The 21,038-nt window shown below is 40.1% G+C and overlaps 1 protein-coding gene across 2 annotated transcripts in view; it reads left to right on the forward strand.

Annotated features, from left to right (window-relative positions):
• Positions 1–1,142: 1,142 nt before the first annotated feature.
• The window catches only part of CHST9 (carbohydrate sulfotransferase 9), a 198,753-nt gene continuing 178,857 nt past the window's right edge, over positions 1,143–21,038 (forward strand). The window contains exon 1 of one of the 2 annotated variants that reach the window (XM_029232135.1): positions 1,143–1,263. In XM_029232135.1, coding sequence (XP_029087968.1) covers positions 1,143–1,263 — 121 coding nt within the window. The remainder of the gene's footprint in view (positions 1,264–21,038) is intronic. The other variant, XM_029232143.1, reaches the window with a different exon arrangement.

The raw sequence follows: 21,038 nt of genomic DNA on the forward strand, positions 1-21,038 counted from the left end.
GTAACATTTTGTTACTGAGGTAGATTTCTGTAATCCAAAGTAGATTTCTCTACTCCCATGTTATTGTGGGAGAGGCCCTTGAACTCTGACCTTTTCATTATTTACCCTTTTATGCCTTTGAGGGAATTTAAGTGGTTGTTTTTGTTTGTTTGTTTGCGCGGGCCTCTCACTGTTGTGACCTCTCCCACTGCGGAGCACAGGCTCCGGACGCGCAGGCTCAGCAGCCATGGCTCACGGGCTCAGCCACTCCGCGGCATGTGGGATCTTCCCGGACCGGGGCACGAACCCGCTTCCCCTGCAACGGCAGGCGGACTCTCAACCACTGCGCCACCAGGGAACCCCAAGTGTACTCTTTTTTTTTTTCTTTTTTTCTTTTGCGGTACTGGGCCTCTCACTGCTGTGGCCTCTCCCGCCGCGGAGCACAGGCTCCGGAAGCGCAGGCCCAGCGGCCATGGCTCACGGGCCCAGCCGCTCCGCGGCATGTGGGATCTTCCCGGACCGGGGCACGAACCCGCTTCCCCTGCATCGGCAGGCGGACTCCCAACCACTGCGCCACCAGGGAAGCCCCAAGTGTACTCTTTAAGTTGGAGAAACCTACTACTTTTCAAGGAGAGGGAAATGAGAGATTGAACCCTTCATTTTTGAATTTTTATATATTTTTAAGACATGAAGTGGTGTTTTCCCCCTTTATCTACAAACATGTTTTTCAAAATCCCTTCCTCAACAGTCTATTCTGAGAGTCTTCTTTCCCCTCAAAGCCATTCTAAGATAACTTGAACCTGACTTTACGATATAGGAGAGCTGAAGTCTGGGATGCTTCCCCTAATTAAATGTTAGGCTGTTACTTATTAACTGTAGGATAGCACATTCCTTAGATAAGATAAAGGCAACAATAGAAAATTGCCATTCTAGGGCCATCAACTACAGTCTCTTCTGTCTTCAGTGTGTTAAAGTTTGTGGAAATCCTCAGTATTGTTGATATACTGTATATCTGTACCATATTTGGGAAGAAATGTTATCAGCAAGGTACAATGTGGATTTTTTAAAAATTCTAGGTTGCTTCACGGAACGAGCACTTAAGAGGAAAAGAAAGGATCGAAACTCTGTGGAAAACCAAACTATGTGGTCTTCAGAAATGAGAGATGCAGCCATCTGAAATGGTCATGAACCCCAAACAAGTCTTCCTCTCAGTGCTGATATTCGGAGTAGCAGGGCTACTCCTCTTCATGTATTTGCAAGTCTGGATTGAAGAACAACACACAGGTAACACCTCAACTTTTTTTTCCTATTTTTAATGACAATGGTCATTTTCACTTAAATGAGCTATGGTGTTTATAGATATATACAAAGTCACAATATTTCCAACAACACAGAGCATTAGATACAAAATAAAACCTCCAGCTCCCCAGAGAAAAGATGGTTATACATTTCTGGGGAGCATTTGCTTGGTCCCTTGGGACCACTCTTGGAATTTTTGTTATCCTGGGCAAGTGGCTCATTAGCCCTTTGGCTCAGCAAAGACTGCTTGTAGAGAATTTGTCTACTCATTTATCCTACCTTTGATGTGTCTACTAAGCACTGAGCACAAGCCTAAAGGGAGCTGAATATATAGCAACTCTTTTAATTCCTTTTTAATTTTTGTGTTGATACTCCAGTTGGTGTAGAAATTCTTTCATATCTTTAATATAAAGCAAGAGTTAGCAAACCTTTTCAGTAAAAAAATAGAAAATATTTTAGGCTTTGCAGGCCATGTCGTCTCTATCACAACTATTCAACTCTGCCAACGGATCACAGAAGCAGCCAAAGATTATTATGTAAACAAACGAATCAGGGTGTGTTCCAATAAAACTGTTATTTACAAAAACAGCTGGTAGGCCAGCTTTGGTCCACTGGTCGCCGCCTACTCTACTTATCTTGTATACTCATCATTCAGTTTGTAATTGCTGGATGTTGGAGGCACTCAATTACTGTTAAAATGGATTATGTTTATAATGATGCAAGGACATGTTTTAGAACATCATAGAAATATATACACATAGGTGTTGTGAAATTTCGTTGTTTTCCGTTAGTAGAAATAGCCTATGGCTTATGACTGTTAAGAAAAACAAAAATAGAACTATTCCTTAATTGTTTCCAACTGTGGCCCATTTTTAAATTATTCTAGATATAAAGCACTTAAGAATCTACGCTGAATGGACTTGAGGACACAGGGAGGGGGAAGGGTAAGCTGGGACGAAGTGAGAGAGTGGCATGGACATATATACACTACCAAATGTAAAATAGATAGCTAGTGGGAAGCAGCTGCATAGCTCAGGGAGATCATCTCGGTGCTTTGTGACCACCTAGAGGTGTGGAACAGGGAGGGTGGGAGGGAGACGCAAGAGGGAGGAGATATGGGGATATATGTATATGTATAGCTGATTCACTTTATTATAGAGCAGAAACTAACACACCATTGTGAAGCAATTATACTCCAATAAAGATGTTTAAAAAAAAAAAAAAGGAATCTACCCTGAAAGATAATTCCATACTAAGTCTTAAATAATGATGATTTTAAAAGTTGTTTCCATTTTTAAATTCCTATCCTTGCTTTAGCCTCATAGACACTTTGGAATTATTTAATTTATATGGTAACTCTTGTGAAAAGAATTTGCATATAATTATTTTCTAGAGAATATGTAACATATTGTCCAAACTTATTTTTAATTCCCATTACAGTTTATAGAAACTATAATATTTTCTGTTTTCTATATTACTGCAATATTTTATCATACTAACTGATAATACTGAATGAAACCATCTGTGATAAAATAAATAGGCTGATTCCTTTTGCAATATAATTCCTAGCATAGATCTTGTCACATAGTAAGCCTTCAGGAGGTGTTTGTTGAACGAGTGAATAGATGAAAACCTCACTGTAGACTATAGACTGGAACGCAGCAAAGAAGGAAGAATCAAAGAGATCTCATTATTGGGAGGTTTGTTAACATCATAGTCTCATAATAGATTTCCCAAGAAAAGTATCACAACAAAACTCCAATACGTAAAAGAAAATATATTCCTACATACAGATTAATGGAGAAATGTTGTGATTTAGTCTGCCGGTAAGAAACTACATGACTTCTGAGGAAACAACCAAGTCATATGATAGCCTGACGTATACAATGCAATTCACAAAATGTGTCCACAAACATCAGTAGCTACAATTGATCGAAAGCTTACTAAGTGCCAAATGTCTACATGTATTTTCTCTTACCCTGTAGATGTCTCACTGGATGTGCTATTCTAAGTTTGTAGATGAGGAAACTAAGGCTCAGGTGGATGAGGAAGTTAGCCAAGGCCCCACATGAGTGGGCTGAGGTACGGAGAGAAAGCTAGGATTCAAACCCAGGTTGTATCTCTCTGATGTCCATGCCTCTACCCTATGTGTTTCTTCTATGAGGGGGAGAAGGTGAACATTATTATCCCCTAGAGCACACATGAATCAACTGATTAAACTGAAACTTTAAGTGACTTGCCAAAAGATACAAAGCTAAGCATTTTCAAAGTATGATCCATGCCCAGGTTCTCCTATGCCTCGTGAGCCCTGAAAGAGCCTCCTAACCAAAAAAGGCAGATAAGATAAACATATATGATACATGCCGTAGCATCAGTACAGACGTTTTAAAATCACTGACTTGGTAAACCTAAGCTATGTTTACAAGTTCATAAATGTATAATCTCTTCTGCAAGTTGGATTCTTTTTTTTCTAATTTTTATTTTTCTTAATTGAGTTCATAAGTTTTCCAAGTTGGGGAATTATTTTCCTCAGTGAATATGGGCTGGTAAGACATTTACCATTTATTCTCTTAATTTTTGTGATTTGCTAGAAGTACTTTCTCTGATTCTCAATATATCCTAAATGAATTATGTAATTTTTCACAATCTACTCATGACCGTGAGTATAAACGTTAGAACCAGAATTCCTTTAGATAACTATTTTACTGAAGAAACATTTTATTATTCTTCAGTAAGACTTCATCTGGAGTTTTGTCTTATACTAGGCTGGTGTCCTAGGTTGTAATTCTGTAGTTTTCTAGGTAGACAGGTCCCTATGTATTTTATATGTGTTTCACATAACATCAGGCGTTTTTAAAGGCAGTCTCTTTAAATCAGAAAATATCTGAATGTATGCTTTGATGTTAAGTTAAAAATTGGAAAATCTGAGTTTTGGACGCTTTCAAACTGTCACTCACAGAACTTTGGAAGATGTTTTGGTTCCAGAGATCCTCTGTAAGTAGAGCAGATTTTAAAGCTTTGGGTGCTTTGATCTCATATACATTTCTGTTGTATGTAAGAACTCTTAGGTTCTTTTCATACCTTTTTTCTTTTGAGGCTTTTAAAATTCAGTAAGATACAGACTGTTTTCTATACCTCCCTAGTTTTCCTGGGCTGCTTCTTATTAAAATAAAATGCTTTAGGATTACAAACAAAAGTCTTAAGTATGCTCCGATGTGCTAGTAAAAGATTATGAATAGATAAGATCTTTTTGGAGGCAAAGAGGAAAAATGTGTCACAGAGAAAGGAAATTCTATCCAATTATACAACAGTTTCATATGGGCATCCATTTCAATACCATCATCAATTAAATTATGCCTTTCTCTGCTAATTTTCAGTATGTGGTTGCATTATTATGAACTTTATTTTGTACATTTCTTTTCCCTAGTTGTTAGGAGTGCAAATTTTACATTCAGAGGAAACTTGAAAATCTCAGATCTCCTTGTTAACTCTGGACAAATCACTTAGCCTCTCTAAGCCTCGATTTTCTCATCTGTAAAATGGGGATAATAATGTTTTCCATATAGCATTGCAGTGAGGATCAAAGGAGACAGTGCCTGCAAAGCACTTAGCATGGTGCCTGGCAAGCAGTAGTGCCCAATAAATGTGAGCTGTTATTATGATCCTGGAAATGATGCAGAGCATCTGCAGACTTGCTTTTTCTGAGTTATCCCAGTTAAGACTCAGCCACAATTCAGGAAAACAACCCCAAGCTTGTGGCTTGACTGATTAAGAGGAAAAAAGAAAAAAAGAAGGCTCAGTTCCAGCTCTGGTTAAAATAGTCGGGAGACTCTAACTGGCACAGAGCCATCGTGTTTCACAATGTAGACACTGGACAGGAAGAGATGGGATTGAGTGGCAGAGAGGAGAGTTTGGGCCCAGGACGATCTCAGGTCTGTACAGGCTGCCCAAGGTTAGGGTACTCATTCATTCAACAGCGTTTATTGAAGACCTAACAATCGGAGGCGCCAATAGAGAACCAGATATAACCCCTATTCTCAAGGAGACTATAGTCTCATGGATTGTAAGGGAGAAAATGGTCTTGAGTCCAGGCCAAGGCTTTGGTACAAAAGGACAGTCCTTTGTGACAGGAAGGAGATAGGCCCTTCTTTATGAGGTAAAGTAATGAGTTAAGACCAGGAGAAAGAGCCCAATCAGTTGTCAGTAATGGGACTGCTGACCAGATAAAATGTTAAAAGGAGCAGTGTAGGGGTGGGAGCAGGGTCAGCAGAGGCAGAGGACCAGATCCAAGCAGAACAGGTACCTGTCTGGGGAAGATGCAGCAATGAGGAGGGCCATCTCAGGATAAATCACAACAGTGGCTCATTTTTTTCCCCAGCTCCTGTTGAAATTTGCAATTCGGTGCTCTTTCTCTAGGTAGACTGCTACTGCTAAACAGAACAAATACCAGAAGGTGTGGTACATAATTGTTCTGTATATGCAATAAGACAGGGTGAAGACCCCATCATAACAGAGTCAGAATCTCAGCTTTAGAAAAAAATGTAAAGATTATCTTGTACACCACCTTTTTTTAAAAAATATATAAATCCAATGACATCAGTCCCCTGTTTAAAACTTTTCCGTGATAGCTAATTCCCTTTAGCAAAATCTTCTCCCTGGGCCCACGAAGCTGTGGGTGGGAGCCACCTCCTGCCCCAGAGCCTCCCCTTCATTCCCTTGCCAGTGTTCCCAGCTTTACATCGATCTTTCTACCAAACTAAGCCCTGGGCTAACTCAGCGCTCTCACAGTCTCAGAAGCTGGGATGCTTTTCCAGCTGTCACCTGTCAGGGCTTAGCTCAAATGTCACCTAGTTTGATCACCCCACAATCCATCCGTCAGCCTCTCCCACCATCTTATTTATTTCTGTCGGAGAAATGGTCATAATTAGCAACTGCCTCGTTGAATTATCTGTTGACTTACTTATTGTCTGTATCCGTTAACTGTTTTGCAACCTCCACGAGGACAGAGATCTTGTCTGTTTCACTTATCGCAGTGTCCTCCTTCCACAGCGTGGAACATGTATTTGGTAGGTGCTCAATAGTATTGTCGGACAGGTGCATAAAGAATGCCTCTGTAGGTTTTCCAGCATCCAGCCAAAGGATTACATAGACTATGTTTGAGTATTTATGGGGACAATGAATCCACTACTTCCCAAGGCATCCACTCAGCTGTACAGCCATCTCCTTAGAAAGCGCCATGTATTAAGGCAGAATTCGCCTCCTTAACTTCTTCTCATCGTCCTCATTGGATCCTGGCCGGCACTGCATGAGGCTTATCCTTCCTCCATGGGCCGACCTCATCATTTTCATGGCAAATGAAATCCCAGATTTTTTAACCATTTTATGAAGAGACAATCCTGGCCACCTCTCCTCTGAACCACTTACTTTATATTTATTTTAAAATATGATGTATTCTATTATCGTATGAAACCTATGTTAGAAATACATATATCTAATAAAATCCCCTGTCAAGTAGTGAAAAGTTATTTACACATATTTTCAAATATATAAAGTAGTGAAAATTAAACATCCCACTGAATAGCTTATTTCTTTTTTTGAGATATTCCAGAATCAAGTTTAGTCTCGGAGACACTGCTTTGGGAAAGATCCTCAGTATCCTCCTTACTTGCTGCAAGTAATAATAAATCATTTTTTCTACTGAAAAAAAAATGTTTAGTCTTAACTATTACAAACTAAAAGTGTTCCCTGGATTTATATACATTGTAAAAATCTATCTGACAACTTCTGAACATTATTATTCAGGACGAGTATTTTTTAGTTTTTAAATTTTTTAAAAGGAAACAAATTTATTTAAACAAAAACTAAAATACAGTTCACTCATTTCTCCCACCCTTCCACCCCCCCCTACCTCTGGCAACCACCAATCTGTTCTCTGTCTCTGTGAGCTTGTTTTGTTTATTGTTTTTAGATTCCGTGTATAAGAGAAATAATACAGTATTTGTCTTTCTCTGTCTTACTTATTTCACTTTATGTAATGCCTTCAAGGTCCATCCACATTGTCACAAATGACAAGATTTCATTTTTTTATCTGAATAATATTCCTTTGTGTATATATATACAAATCTTCTTTATCCATTCATCTGTCAGTAAACGCTTAAGTTGTTTCCATATCTTGGGTATTGTAAATAAAGCTGCAGTGAACTTAAGAGTTCCTATATCTTTTTCGAGTTAGTGTTTTCATTTTCTTCAGATAAAAACCCAGAAGTAGAATTGCGAGATCATATGGTAGTTCTCTTTTTAAGTTTTTGAGGAACCTTCATACTGTTTTCCATAGTGGCTGCACCAATTTACATTCCCACCAACAGTGCATGAGGGTTCCCTTTTCACCACATCCTCAGCAATGCTTATTTCTAGTCTTTTTGATGGTAACCATTCCAACAAGTGTGAAGTGATAGCTCATTGTGGTGTTGATTTGCATTTCTCTGATGATGAATGATGTAGAGCATCTTTTCATGTACCTTTGGCCATCTGTATGTCTTCTTTGGAAAAACATCTATTCAGATCTTCTGCCCATTTTTTTTTTTTTTTTTTTTTTTTTTCTGGTACACGGGCCTCTCACTGTTGTGGCCTCTCCCGTTGCGGAGCACAGGCTCTGGACGCGCAGGCTCAGCGGCCATGGCTCACGGGCCTAGCCGCTCCGCGGCATGTGGGTCTTCCTGGACCAGGGCACGAACCCGTGTCCCCTGCATCGGCAGGTGGACTCTCAACCACTGCGCCACCAGGGAAACCCTTCTGCCCATTTTTTAATCAGATTGTTTGGTCTTTGCTATTGAGCTGTATGAGTTCCTTATATATTTTGGATATTAGCCCCTTATCAGATATATGATTTGCAAATGTTTTCCTGCATTCAGTAGGTTGCCTTTTTCATTTTGTTGACAGTGTCCTTTGTCATGCAGAAGCTTTTTAGTTTGATGTAGTCCCACCTGTTTAGTTCTGCTTTTGTTGTTTTTGCTCTTGGAGTCAGATGCAAAAAATTATCTCCAAGATCTATGTCAGAGAGCTTACAGCCTATGTTTTCTTCTAAGAGTTTTATGGTTTCAGGTGTTACATTCAAGTCTTTCATCCATTTTGAGTTAATTTTTGTGTATGGTATAAAATAGTGGTGCTGTTTCATTTTTTTGCATGTGGCTGTCCAGTTTCCCCAACACCATTTATTGAAGAGACTGTCTTGTCCCCATTATATATTCTTGGCTTCTTTGTTGTAAATTAATATGTAGGGGGTTATTTCTGGGCTCTCTATTCTATTCTATTGATTTATGTGTCTATTTTTAATGCCAATACCATACTGTTTTAGTCACTATAGCTTTGTAATATAGCTTTGTTCCAGGTTTTTTCTTTTTTCAAGAATGCTTTGGCAGGACCAATAACGTTTTAGATATTAATTGATAGTATTTTTACATGTTTACCTTAAACAGAAACTTATTTGACTTTTCATACCTCTAATGACATTTTTTCTGATTCCTACTAGTTTATTTCTGATTTACACTAAATAAGTACTGATATCTGAGTTTAGTTTAGCATTCAACATTAGCATCTAAAGTCAATTGTTTAGCTATAAATTAGCATACCTAGCATATGAAAGAATCACATAGCTATAATCCCACCTTTTCAAAACTCATTGTCACCAATCCAGGCTCTATAGGACTCTGATTCCAAAAATAGTTGTCCTGAAAAGTATGTTCATTTTGGTCAATGATGTGAACTTTCTGTAAGCCAGGGCTTTATTCAGACCTTCAATGCTGTTATCTATGGCAAGATTGCCAAAACAGATGGCTACTTTTAATTTTTTTCTTTTGCAAAAGTACAATAAACATCAATAGGCTCAGATTATGTTTTAACCTTCTTGTGTTTGTATGAAAATGATAAGTAGTAGCTACAAGCTTCTGATTTTAGGCAAAGTAAAGCCACCTTATTGTTCTCTTGGACAGTTAATTGATTCAGGACCTCACAGACAAACTGGCCTCCATGCTTTGGTATAGTATTTCTAACAAGTTCTAACTCCATCTTGCTTTTTTCCAAACTAAATATATTTGTGGCCTATAAATAAGTTTTGCTTTTAGACTGGTTTGGCATAATTCTTTTCTCTTGAGCCTCTCTGATGAGAAAGTATATTCTTTTCCTCTGAAATCAGGCTGTTTTTCCTGATTTTGATGTTGCTGTATTGAAATTCTATTTTCACCCAGGGGATCTTTGTATACCTGACCTGGAGCAAAGGCACGTATATCATGAGGACTTTATGCTTACTGTCAATCATATCCTCAGGAAAATAAAATTGCTTTTAAGAGTCACTTGTTTGAGTTACTTCCTCTGGTTTTGATGAAGGTTGCAACCATTTTTTAATCAAATAAACACCTGCTGCCTCTGCCTACCTCTGGACACCACCATCTCCCATCTTCCTTTTACATGATTTTTCCCATCTCAGTTGACTTGGCTGTTCTCTCCTCCTGGAACATGTTTTCCTTCACTGTTTCCATTGCTGGCTTTTCCTTATCCTTCAGAGTATAGCTTAAATATCACCTTCTCTCAACTTCTTATGTAAAGCTGATATCCTCTGATGGTTTATCTCCCAGCACCTGTTATTTATTACTTCTTAAAATTTATTTCATGGCACTTATTCTATCTGCAATCATTCTTTTTGTTTATTTACATATGCTCTACCTCTCACAATACAATTTCCCAAGGACAGGGAACTTGTATGTTGGTCACCAATGTCCATTCAGACCCTGTCACCCACTTTCAGATCTTGATGTCAATTCTCACTTCATTATGTACTCCCAGTGCCCTCCAAATTCCATGTGTATTCTTATCCACTCAGCTACTTATAACTTTTCCCTCCCAGTGGACTCTGTTTTAACTCTCTACCCTGCCTTCTAAGTCTCCTGTCTTCCTGGGAGCTGCCCCCTGCGTATGCCCCGCACCCCAGAAGCCATACTACTAGAAATGAAGGAGTAATGGTCAAAGTTGCTTAAAATCTTCTGAATTTGAATAACGTTCAGTGGCCAAGCTTTGCTACAGAGTCGATCCAATCAATGTAGATTTTTTAAAAATCTAGTAATCAATTGAATGCATTTGTTCTCCAAATATGTTCTGAGTACAGGTAAACAACAGTGCTGTTGCTTCAGCCCAGCACTCACCCTTCTTCTGGGTGCCACCCCTGCCTCTGTTTCTTTTGTTCCTCCTCTCCCACACCATCTACAGAGTGTAGCAGAAACTGCCATTTGACCATGGGACCCTTCGTTTGGTCCGTTGGCATCTGGCCAACGCTAGGCCCATCATCCATAGGACACCGCACATCACTGGTCACCGTGAATTACTAGTCTAGGGAATGGGTGGCTGATTCAAGCTCGGCTGATGATTCCCTTTCTTGAAACTTTGGGAGAATGGCTCTGAGTGCCTGGACGATAAGATGCAAAACTCAGAAGCTCGAGTGGCTGTTTCCTACCACGTGGGCCAGAGCAGCTGAAGAGACCAGGCTGGAGAGCGAGCAGAAGGGCGGTTGGGAGGAGAGAAGCTGAGCTGAGGGGAGAGCCTCAGAGAGTGTTTGGGTTCCTGTATCAGCTTCTCCCAAGATTCAGGACTGTTCCTGCCTGGGGTATTTAAGGTGGCTTGTAGGGGTGGAAAAATTTCCCCTCTGCCTTTCCTGTTTCTTTGGCTGTTCTAATAAATTGACATGAGATGGATTAATAGGAGAAAAACGAAGGTAATTTCATACATATTGGAGCCCCATAAAAATATGAGACTCTAAAAGAAATAGCCAAGGCAGGAAGCTTTTACACCTTTTAGACAAAGTAACAATACATTTAGAATTGACGACATGAATTGAACATGAAGAATTGACATGACAGAAGTCTTTGGGGTTGGGGTAGTAGACTGGTAAAGAAGTAACAAGGTTTGTTTATACAGCCTTCTCTGCACTGAATTCCCTGTCTCTGGTGATAAGGATGCCTTCTGCCCCTCCTGGGACAGGGAAGGTACCTTTCACAGGGGAGATTTATTTCCTGCTTCAGGGGGACAAAGGAGGGTCAGAGGATCCTTCTTGCACCAGCTGTTTCTCAAGTACCTTTAATTCAAAATAGTCAACATGCCAAAGTGACATATTTGGGGGTGACATATTCTGAACCCCTACAGGCTCAACTTGGGCTTCTGTCACCCGCAGCCCAAAGAGTCCTAATAAATCCACACTAGCTCTCATACCTTCCTTCCCACCCTCGGTAAGCAGCCATCTTTCTCAAAGTGGGGTTACTGGAGCTTAGAGGGGCCTCATAAAGAGCCCCATTAGCTTTATTCATCTCTTAGAGTAGGGTAAGGGGCAAAGGGCACAGACCAATCCTCCTTCACTGTTATTGATTTATCTCACACCGTGGACCACAGGGTGCTGTCTTGCTTACTGTTGTGCCCCTAGCACGGTGCCTGGCAAGCAGTAGACACTCACTAGATCTTTGCTGAATGAGTCAATCCACATGAAAATCAGGACTCAGCTAAGCTAAAGAAGGCGCGTGAGGCTGGTGCTCAACGCTGGGTTTTCCAGAGGTTACAGTGTTTGGTTTGCAGGGCATTTTCTCCAGGGATATCCTGAAATGTCTTCCTTGAAGTTAGGGATGTGCTACCTGGAGAGACTTAGTTTTTCCTTTTGCTGTGTTTTGTTTCTAATAAAGGCTGGGTCATCCTTTAGCAGACACGTTGTTAGGAAAAGTCGAAAACTGAGGGAGGAGTTGTATAGGATGTCTTTTTAAGGTCTCTTATAATGTTAAATTCCCTGTGGCTATCATTTTGTGTCTGAAAGAGGTATTAACAAATAAACTTGGGCTCAGAAGTGCTCCCTTTTGGAGGTGGTATTCCGTAGTGGGAAGCGCTGGGCTCTAGTTTCTAGCCTGTTTTGTGTCCTTGAGCAAGTTGATTAATCTCTCCAGATTCTCATATCTTTTCTCCTCTGATCAACCTCCATACCTTCTTCCTTGTTCTCCTCAGGTAACCACCATCCTAAATGTGATCTTTATCACTACATTCCTGTGCGTGTCTCTATAATTTTTTAACACTTACGTATATTCCTTTTTCATATTTTTAGCCTTACATAAAAGGTGTCTATCTGTATATACCCTTTTGCAAACTTACTTTTTCACTTAACATTAGGTTTTTGAGATTTATTTATATTGCTATATATAGCTTGATTTCATTCACCTAAGTGCCATGTAATATTTCATTATGTGACTCTGCTGCAGTTCACCTGTCCATTCTTCAATTGATGTACATTAAAGCTGCTTCTAAGTTTTTGCTATCACTCACAACCCTGTTGAGAACATTCCTGTATAATACCATTGTTCACATATTTGAGAATTTCTATACGGTCAAATTTCATGTTTTCCAAAATCACATCATCTTCAAGATTCTGTGACTTTGTATTCTATCTTCTCTTCTGCTTTCACAAATCAAAATGAGGACTTCGTGCAACACTGCAGTTGTTTAATGATAATCCTTGTAAAATGGATACAGAAATATTTATTTGGACACACAGGTTTCCATTCAGAATTATGAATGGAAGGATACAAATATAAGGCACAGAACCGGCACTCACAGTGCTGCCTGCTTCACTGGTATGCCATCAGAGTGGTTAACAGTTCATTGAGAATCAATTAGAATAACTACCGGTCATTAGTGTGGACTTGGAGTATGAGTGCAAAGATCTCACTCACTAAATCATTCACGGTGACAGGAAAGTTATAGCTCCTGTTAGGGAGTGTTGGTTCAGAATGTAATACCACCTAGTCCAAACTCTCTAATTTTCCTCATAAAAATAAACTTCGAATACCAAAGCATCATTTAGTCCCAGCCTCCTTCTTTTACAGAGGAGCAACCAAAAGGCTTAAATTTGCATAGCCAGGAAGTAACAAAACTGGCACTAAAACATGATTCCTGATAACTGCCTATTTCCCCCGCAATACTCTTCTCCTGCCCCTTGAGGTACAAGAGGATTCAAGACACTTTGCGTTTTTGGTTTGTTTCCTAAAGCGGTTTGAACATAGCCATTCTCACCTGGTCTAGAAGTCTAGCAACCAGATGCATCACCAGGAGCAAGGATATAGTTTCTGTTCTCCAGTTGAAAAATCTGCACAAAGGAGAACTTACTGTTGTAACAGCCCCAGACTTCAAAAGAAAGTTCAACAGTACAGAACCAATGTCTCTGGGAACATACCTTTCAAGAAGAAATCAAGCAACTAAGAGGGTTGGTGGGAAATTTCATGGTATCCAGGTCATTACAGATTAAAGGGGAGTAAAATATGAAAAGAAAACATGGATTGTTTTCAAATAAAAGAAGAACCTTATTTTTCACCAAGTGTTCTCTCTGTTATGTTTCCCTGAGTCACAGATTGCCAAAAGTTATATTGAGTTTTATGTAGAGGATTGAAAGTAAATGTTTTTGTGCTAATCCAACAGGCAGAATTCACCACTATTCCCTCCTTACTATTCTCAAGCTTTTTTCTCCATCTCCCGTGGCGTAACTCAGCCTGGGTTGTAAACATTGGCTTTCATGCCTGTCTCCCCAGCTAGCAGCCCACTGAGGGTCAGGACCACCTTGCCTGGAACACAGGAGAACCCCCAGTAAAGAGCTCGATGGGAAGAAATGGGAAGGAGATTCCGGAGACAGAGAGCAGTTCATCGTTTCTGCAGGGCTCACAATGTATCAGCCAATCTTCAGTGTGGTCACAACCTTCTGGGTGTGTTTGTGAGCTTGGTAGCTCTAGATATTCCATTGGGCCTCTTGTGAAGAATTAAACAACTGTTGTCTAACTTTTGTTACACAGTCACATTGGTATATATGTATAACCCAGAAATGGTTTAATTAATGATTATCATATTAATGGAGCTGTATCTTCCCAATAGTTAGAGTGACTATAGCCACTGGCCAGTCTCCCCCACTTTCCTAGGCTCAAGGTGTTGGGAAAAAACTGTACTCTTCTTGGTGTTGTTTAATCAATTTGGAATATTCTTGTGGGGATGTTTTGTTCAAGTCATGAAGCCTTGTAAACTAACTGTTTAACAAAATATTACATTTTATGATGTCATCCCTTCAAGATCAGCCTGGCTGTCTGTTTTTATATCTGGCAACTATAGACCGTGATAGAAAATTCCAGGAGACAGATTGGTAGAGGATAAACTGACGGCTCTTCATGTTGCCTGGCAATCCTGTGTTCCCTAGTGAGCTGTTTCTCTCCTGTTTTCCAGAGAAGCAGTTTCTGACATGTTACTTTCTCCCCAGCACTCCAGGCACATGTGCTCCCCCAGTGTCTCTCTGCAGATCCCCTCTCCTCCTACTTCACAGAAAAGAGATGAACATCAGAGAAAACTCTCGGAACTTCCTTCTAACAACATACAGACGGATCAACTTCCACCCCGTCTCCGGCTCTCCTCTCAGCTTCTTCCACCTCCCCCTCTCCTCCCATTCATATTCTGTCTCCCGAAGGGTCTACTTCCTCAGTGATCTTGCCCATTTCTTCTCTTCTCCTATATTTTCATCTTTTCTCTGTCACTTCCTTGTATCTGTATCTATGCATGATCTATACATGTATCTATACATGGTCCCCACAGACCTCACTGATCTAAAAATAACCTAACTCACATATCCAGTTCTTTTGACCACATTTTTCCTCCTCCCCCAATTTATCCCTTTCCTCCCCTTGCTCTTCTTAAAAGACTTTTGTGTAATAACTGTCTCCACGTTGTTATTCTCTACTCACCCTGCCCTTACATCGTGCAGTCTGCCCCCGTCAACCACTAGTCCTGTTTCCCCCAGCATCCTGCCTGCCCTCAAATCTAGCACGTCCTTCCCAGCCCCCATCTTAGATCGGTGCAGTTTTAGATACTAGTGGCCCTTCAATGCCACCTTCCCTTGGTGTCCCTGATGGCAGACTCTTCCACTTCTCCTACCCTTCTCTGGCTGTATTCCCAGTTCCTTCTTCAGACTACTGTGTTTCTTTTTCCATGCCTTAGATGTTGGTATTCTTCCGAGTTCTTCCCTTGGGTTTCTTTTCTTCTCATCCTCATGCTCTCCCAGTGTAATGCCATCTGTAGAGCCCTGATGCCTCACACCATCTGCTTCCAGGGCATCTGTACTTGAATGCCCCACAGATCCCTTCAACTCAGGAAGTACAAAGCTAACCTCATCGTTTTTCTCCAAAGCCTGTCCAGTTTCGCTGTTGAGGCAGTGGCCCCACCTAAAGACCTTGTTGCCATCTGTGATGCCTCCATTTTCCTTTTCCCTCCTGCATAAGTCTCTTCTTGGCCTCCAGTGGCTCTTGGGACAAACCTAGACTCCATAATTTGACTGTCAAGTCCCTTCATTATAAGACCTCTACTTAACTCTCCAGGCTCGTTTCTGTCCACACTGGTCATGTTGCCCTTACCCTTCAGCTGTGCTAAATTTCGCCTGGTTCCTTGAACCAGTCATCAGGCCTCTCAACCCTAGGCCTCTGCAGGTGCCTCTAGAAGCATTTCCTGTGTTGCCCCCCCCCCGCATCACGTGCTCCCTGTACTCCCTATGAAAGCACTGATGACGGTGAATTTGGAGTGTTTGTTAAAATCACGCCCATCACCTTCAACTCACCAGGTCACCAGATTTGTGAGGGTGGCACTAAACAGGCCATTTCACGGTCGTGTCCCCTGCACCTGACACATGCTTCCCTTGGCCGTGACAGGTAGGATTTTGCCATATTTTTTTGCAAATACTGAGTTAGAAATCTTTGGAAAAGATACAGGTATATGCCTTCTTGCTTAGGTACATATATGTCAGCCTCCCAACTTGCATAACCATGAAAATGATGTTTTCTCGCTCTGTGAGAATCCGTCATCTGACTGCATGGAAAGAACAGTGTTCTCTATCATGGAGACATACTTTTGTAAAACTTCTTTTTTATCATGCAGTATTTTAGTGACAATCTAGTTAAATTTTAGTGTATTGTAATTTTTTTGGTTTTTCTCAATGATAAAAAAATTTACTTTATAGGTTAGTTATTAAATTTCTGTCCTTTTACTCAGAACTCTTACTTCTCTTATTTTCTCAATCTTACCCTTCTGAAATTTCTTTGTTTTCCAGAACATTTTAAACTCACTTGGGGGGTACTTCCCTGGTGGTCCAGTGGTTAAGACTTAACCTTCCAATGCAGGGGCTGTGTGTTCGATCCCTGGTTGGGGAGCTAAGATCCCACATGCCTTGCGGCCAAAAAACCAAAACATAAAACAGAAGCAATATTGTAACAAATTCAATAAAGACTTTAAAAATGGTCCACATCAAAAACATAAATAAATAAATAAGCTCACTTAGGTAGTCCATATGTGTGTGGCCCTCAGTGCAAAATTATTGTCCAGTGTTAGTGTGATTTTTAAAAGCCAGTAAAGAAGAATGCAGGGGCAGAGTTGACACCAGTGACATTGACAGCCATCATCTTGGGAAGTTTCCCATTTGTTTGGACCCATCTCAGAGAAAAAACAAAATACATCCTGCCCAGATGCCATTTTCTTCTTTGCAGATGACATTTAACTGTTATGTGGGTGGCAGCTGGCTACATATTTAGTAAAGATTCTTGATGGAGAGAGAATTTTCCTCATTATTTTTTTTAAAACTGAGAAGGCCAGAAATTGACATCAAAAATGGTTCAGATCTAATCAGAGTAGAAACAATAACAGAGGTGAAATGTCCAGCTTTCCGTGCTGTGCCCGAGCACTGAACACAGTACTTGTGGAAATGTCTTAACATACTCTTAATAAAAACATCACAGTGATAAGTGTAGAATTCCAGAATGCTTACCATGTGCTGTATGGGTAAAGTAACAATTAATAGTTGTTTGCAAATGAAAAGCAATTAGACATGAATATTTATCTATTTCATGGTCCTAGGAACAGCTTTCAAATTACTTTTATAACCAATTTATTACGAATTATTAGCTCATATAAACTAGGCTCACACAACTTTGCATTTCTTGTAATATGAAATACTGCTTTAAGATATGAATGATTTTTATCGTAAGATAGTCTCTATGGTTTCTACATGACCCATCACAAAATAATTAGCTAAGAAAGGTAGATTTATTAATATTAAGAAACTCTACTTTTAAACTTTCAAAATTCAGTTTTTAAATGCTCTTCAGATGCATAAAGCCAAAGGATATCTAGTAGAAGGAGAAAAGAAGAGGGGCAGCCAGCTCTCACACACTCAATAAACCAATGGAGGTTTTACTAAGCCTTCTTTTAAGTTTGCTCAGGAGAGAGATAAATCCATAAAGCAGTCAGGCTGCTTGTGATCATGTTGCCAGAAATACACTATAAACAATGGAATTGCTGTCAAAATTTGGACTCAGAATTTTATGATTGACATTAAGGGTCAGTGCCTGCATTTTAGATCCATTCCCAGAAGCAGTTTAATAGTCAGCAGAAATCAGAAGTCCATTCACTGAACCACTGGCAGAAAATTAGGTAGAGACTCCCAGTCTCCTTTGAATCAAAGGTATGTCCGATAACCCAAAGCTAGGGGAAAAGACGTAACTGCAACCTGAAATCCCATATCCAAAAAGCGAGATGCTCTGTTTTTGGTAGTGCTGTGAAGAGTTATGAGCAATCTAGAATAGATGGGAAAAAATCACAAAATGCCCTTAAATGGAAAACTGGGAGTAAAGGAAAAAAATTAATAGGTTTTAATTCTGTTTCTCATTCTTCTGAAATATTTTTTACATCAACTAGATTGAGCTTGTAATGGCAGGTGTCCATTTGAAAAACTCTGAACAAATTCAAATCCTCCTAAGGCAATACCCAGTGAAATTTAAATAGCATAAGTCTTGTTTATTTCACAGGAACAGGCAGGCAGCTTTTCTTCCTCTGTATCTCCTACATTTAAATTCCATGCTCTCTGTTTACAATTGGCAAGAGTCAGGGGTTATCCTCGATTTCTGCCAAGATGCCAAGTAACTTGGCTGATGTTGGATTCCAGGAGACAAAGAGCCTTCTTCCCCGAAGCAATTTCTGATTAAGAAGAAAATGAGATCTCAGGTGTAGTTTTAGCATCTGGAATTCTTAAATATTCATTTATTCAGCTTTGACTTTGGGATTTGGGTTGTTACATTTTTGGTGTGTCCCGTGAATAGCACTACTACGTGAATCATTATATCAACTTCAAACAATTGTGTTGCTGTTCCTTCCAGAAGGCTCCCTTGTAAGGTTCATATAACTTCATAAGGGCATCCGTCTGTGTCTGTATTCTCTGAATATTCATGAAAGTCATTGAAGGCCAAGGACTGCAGGGAGGAGGCAGGGTTACTGAGGGAGGGGGTTTGTGCAAACATGACAGGATAAGATTTCAGCTTCCTGGTCCAGTGTGAAATGCACAGACCGAAGGTTTCCTGGGGGTGGTGGTGATGATTTGCAAAGAATAGCCTTGTTGCAAGGTTTTGGCTATCTTGTCGGATCCCAGCAGACCACATGCTTGATGTCAGTGCATAAACATGGCCTCTTCTCTTGCCACAATATTTATGTCTGCTTTGGAGCAAGCTGCTCCCCAGCAATTCTGAGAACTAATAGGGTGTCCTGGAGAAATGAGTAAATCTTCCCTTGTTTTTGACATTTCTCCGCATTACCTCGTTGCCCTCCCCAGACTTCTCACCTCTTTCTTTCTGATTCTGTAGGATTTAACTAAACCGAGGACATGATACTCTATCTTTATGGCATGAAGGACTATCTTTTTTTACAAATGTAAATTTCTATTTAAAAAAAACCACATAATTCCAAAAGATTCATTAAGATGCCACTGAATACTATGGCCTTTTACCAGGTGACTATGCATTAGGGAAAAGGAGATGATCAGTCTTTTCGGGAATTACTGGACACTGGCCCTGAATTGACACTAATTTCAGGAGACCCAAAATATCATTGTCAGACTAGGGACTTATGGGGGGTGGTGATCAGCTCAGATGCATCTCACAGTGCGTGGGTCATCCCCAAACCCATCCTGTGGTCATTTCCCGAATTGTAAGATGCATAGGTGGAATAGACATACTCAGTAGCTGGCAGAATTGCGTTAGAGATCCTGAGAAATATGTCTATTGGAAGAACACTATCTGATCTGTGTGTTATTTCCTAATAGATGTATATTTTAGGGAAGGAAATAATCACTGATTAGCACCGAGGGAACTCCCGCTGAGTAGCTGTGTGGCCTTGACTGAGGCCCTCAGCCCACCCAGATATGTCTCCTGACCTAAAACACAAGGAAGTGATAATAGTCGTTCTCAGCTCTAAAATGCTGATATTTTTATTTGCTTACAACTCACTTCTTCCAGCATTTTTTCCTTTGAGTAGTCACACTGGAGATGTATTGGGTTCATATCTATTCCTTTTGTATTATGACCAAATAAAGATAGCTTGGCACTCCTGCACATTTTTAGTGATAGATCGTGCAATAAATGCTGTTTTCCTTCATTCTTTTGCTTCCACGTGCGTCAAATTTGCCTTTTTCCTCTTCTCTCTTGCAGCCCCACCTCCTCATTTTGGAGTTCTGGCTAGTTTGACATGAAAAATGTGCATTACGAAGCCTAATGGATAATTACATCAAGGAGGGAGGGAATGATCTAAATTTCAAAATCAGAATAATCACCTAAGTCTTAACTGTAACAATCATAATATAATTACTTTTTTTCTTCAACTTTTTTTTATTGTTCTGCATATACAAGGATGATTTTTCATTAACTTTTAATGCTGTTTGTAACTCCATTCCAGTGTATTCGATGTAGCTTCGAATACAAGGGTTCTACTCACAATAGAACACAATGTTGCTAAGCTTTACTGTAAGACACAGACTGCTAAGGAAGCTGTAGGAACAGCATTTTTATTGAGGTTGTTTTGTTTAAGGGAAGGGACAAGCCCACTCATATCTGAGATCATATCTCAGCAATAGCAAAATTTTTGAGCAGTGCAGGGTAGTAAATACAGTTTTAAACTTTTAAATTTACCTGAATCACTCATTGTAAGTATGTTTGCTCTTCAGTAATTGTAAAACCTGGAGAGCTTGAAAAGTGACAATCCTGCCTTCACGTCCTATCTACGCTTCTGCTCTTACTTCTCTGGGTTGTTAGCTGGAGATAACCTTAGCTTTTCTCATCAAACACAACTTCACAGGACTTTGGAATAAGCCATATTGACTACAAATATGGCAGAAAAACACCCAAAGGTATTATGCAGAACGCTGGGTTTTAAGTGACAGAAATCCATCTCCATGTAGGTTAAATCAATAGATAAATAGGTAGATATATTCCACGGGAGACTTCCTTAGTCTCTGCCCAGGCCCTGGGAAGTCCACAGTGGTGTCAGAACTATAGCAGGATCCAGAGTTCCAGCAGTTTCATCATGAGGACTCCCTCCATCTCTGGCTTCCTCTCTTGGTTTTGCTTTCTTCGGGACAGTGGCTTCCTCAGCGGGTGCCTGCATTTGATGGCAAAGATGCCCATGGGAAATTCCAGACTTTTATCATCTTGATTGATAGCAATTACAAAGAAGAGACCCCTTCCTCCCCTGGTGCTTATGTCAGTTACTGAAAATGGACCCTGATCCATCCTGCAGGGGTCTTCTGCTACAGTTACTGTCCTTGTGGAAATAAATATTCTGACCAGCCAACCTGACCTTCCCCTGTCTCACAGAACATATGGCCTAACAATTGACAGCTTTGT

The sequence above is a fragment of the Monodon monoceros genome, unplaced genomic scaffold (assembly GCF_005190385.1).
Source record: "Monodon monoceros isolate NGI ecotype Baffin Bay Population unplaced genomic scaffold, NGI_Narwhal_1 Super_Scaffold_1, whole genome shotgun sequence".
Lineage (NCBI taxonomy): Eukaryota > Metazoa > Chordata > Mammalia > Artiodactyla > Monodontidae > Monodon > Monodon monoceros.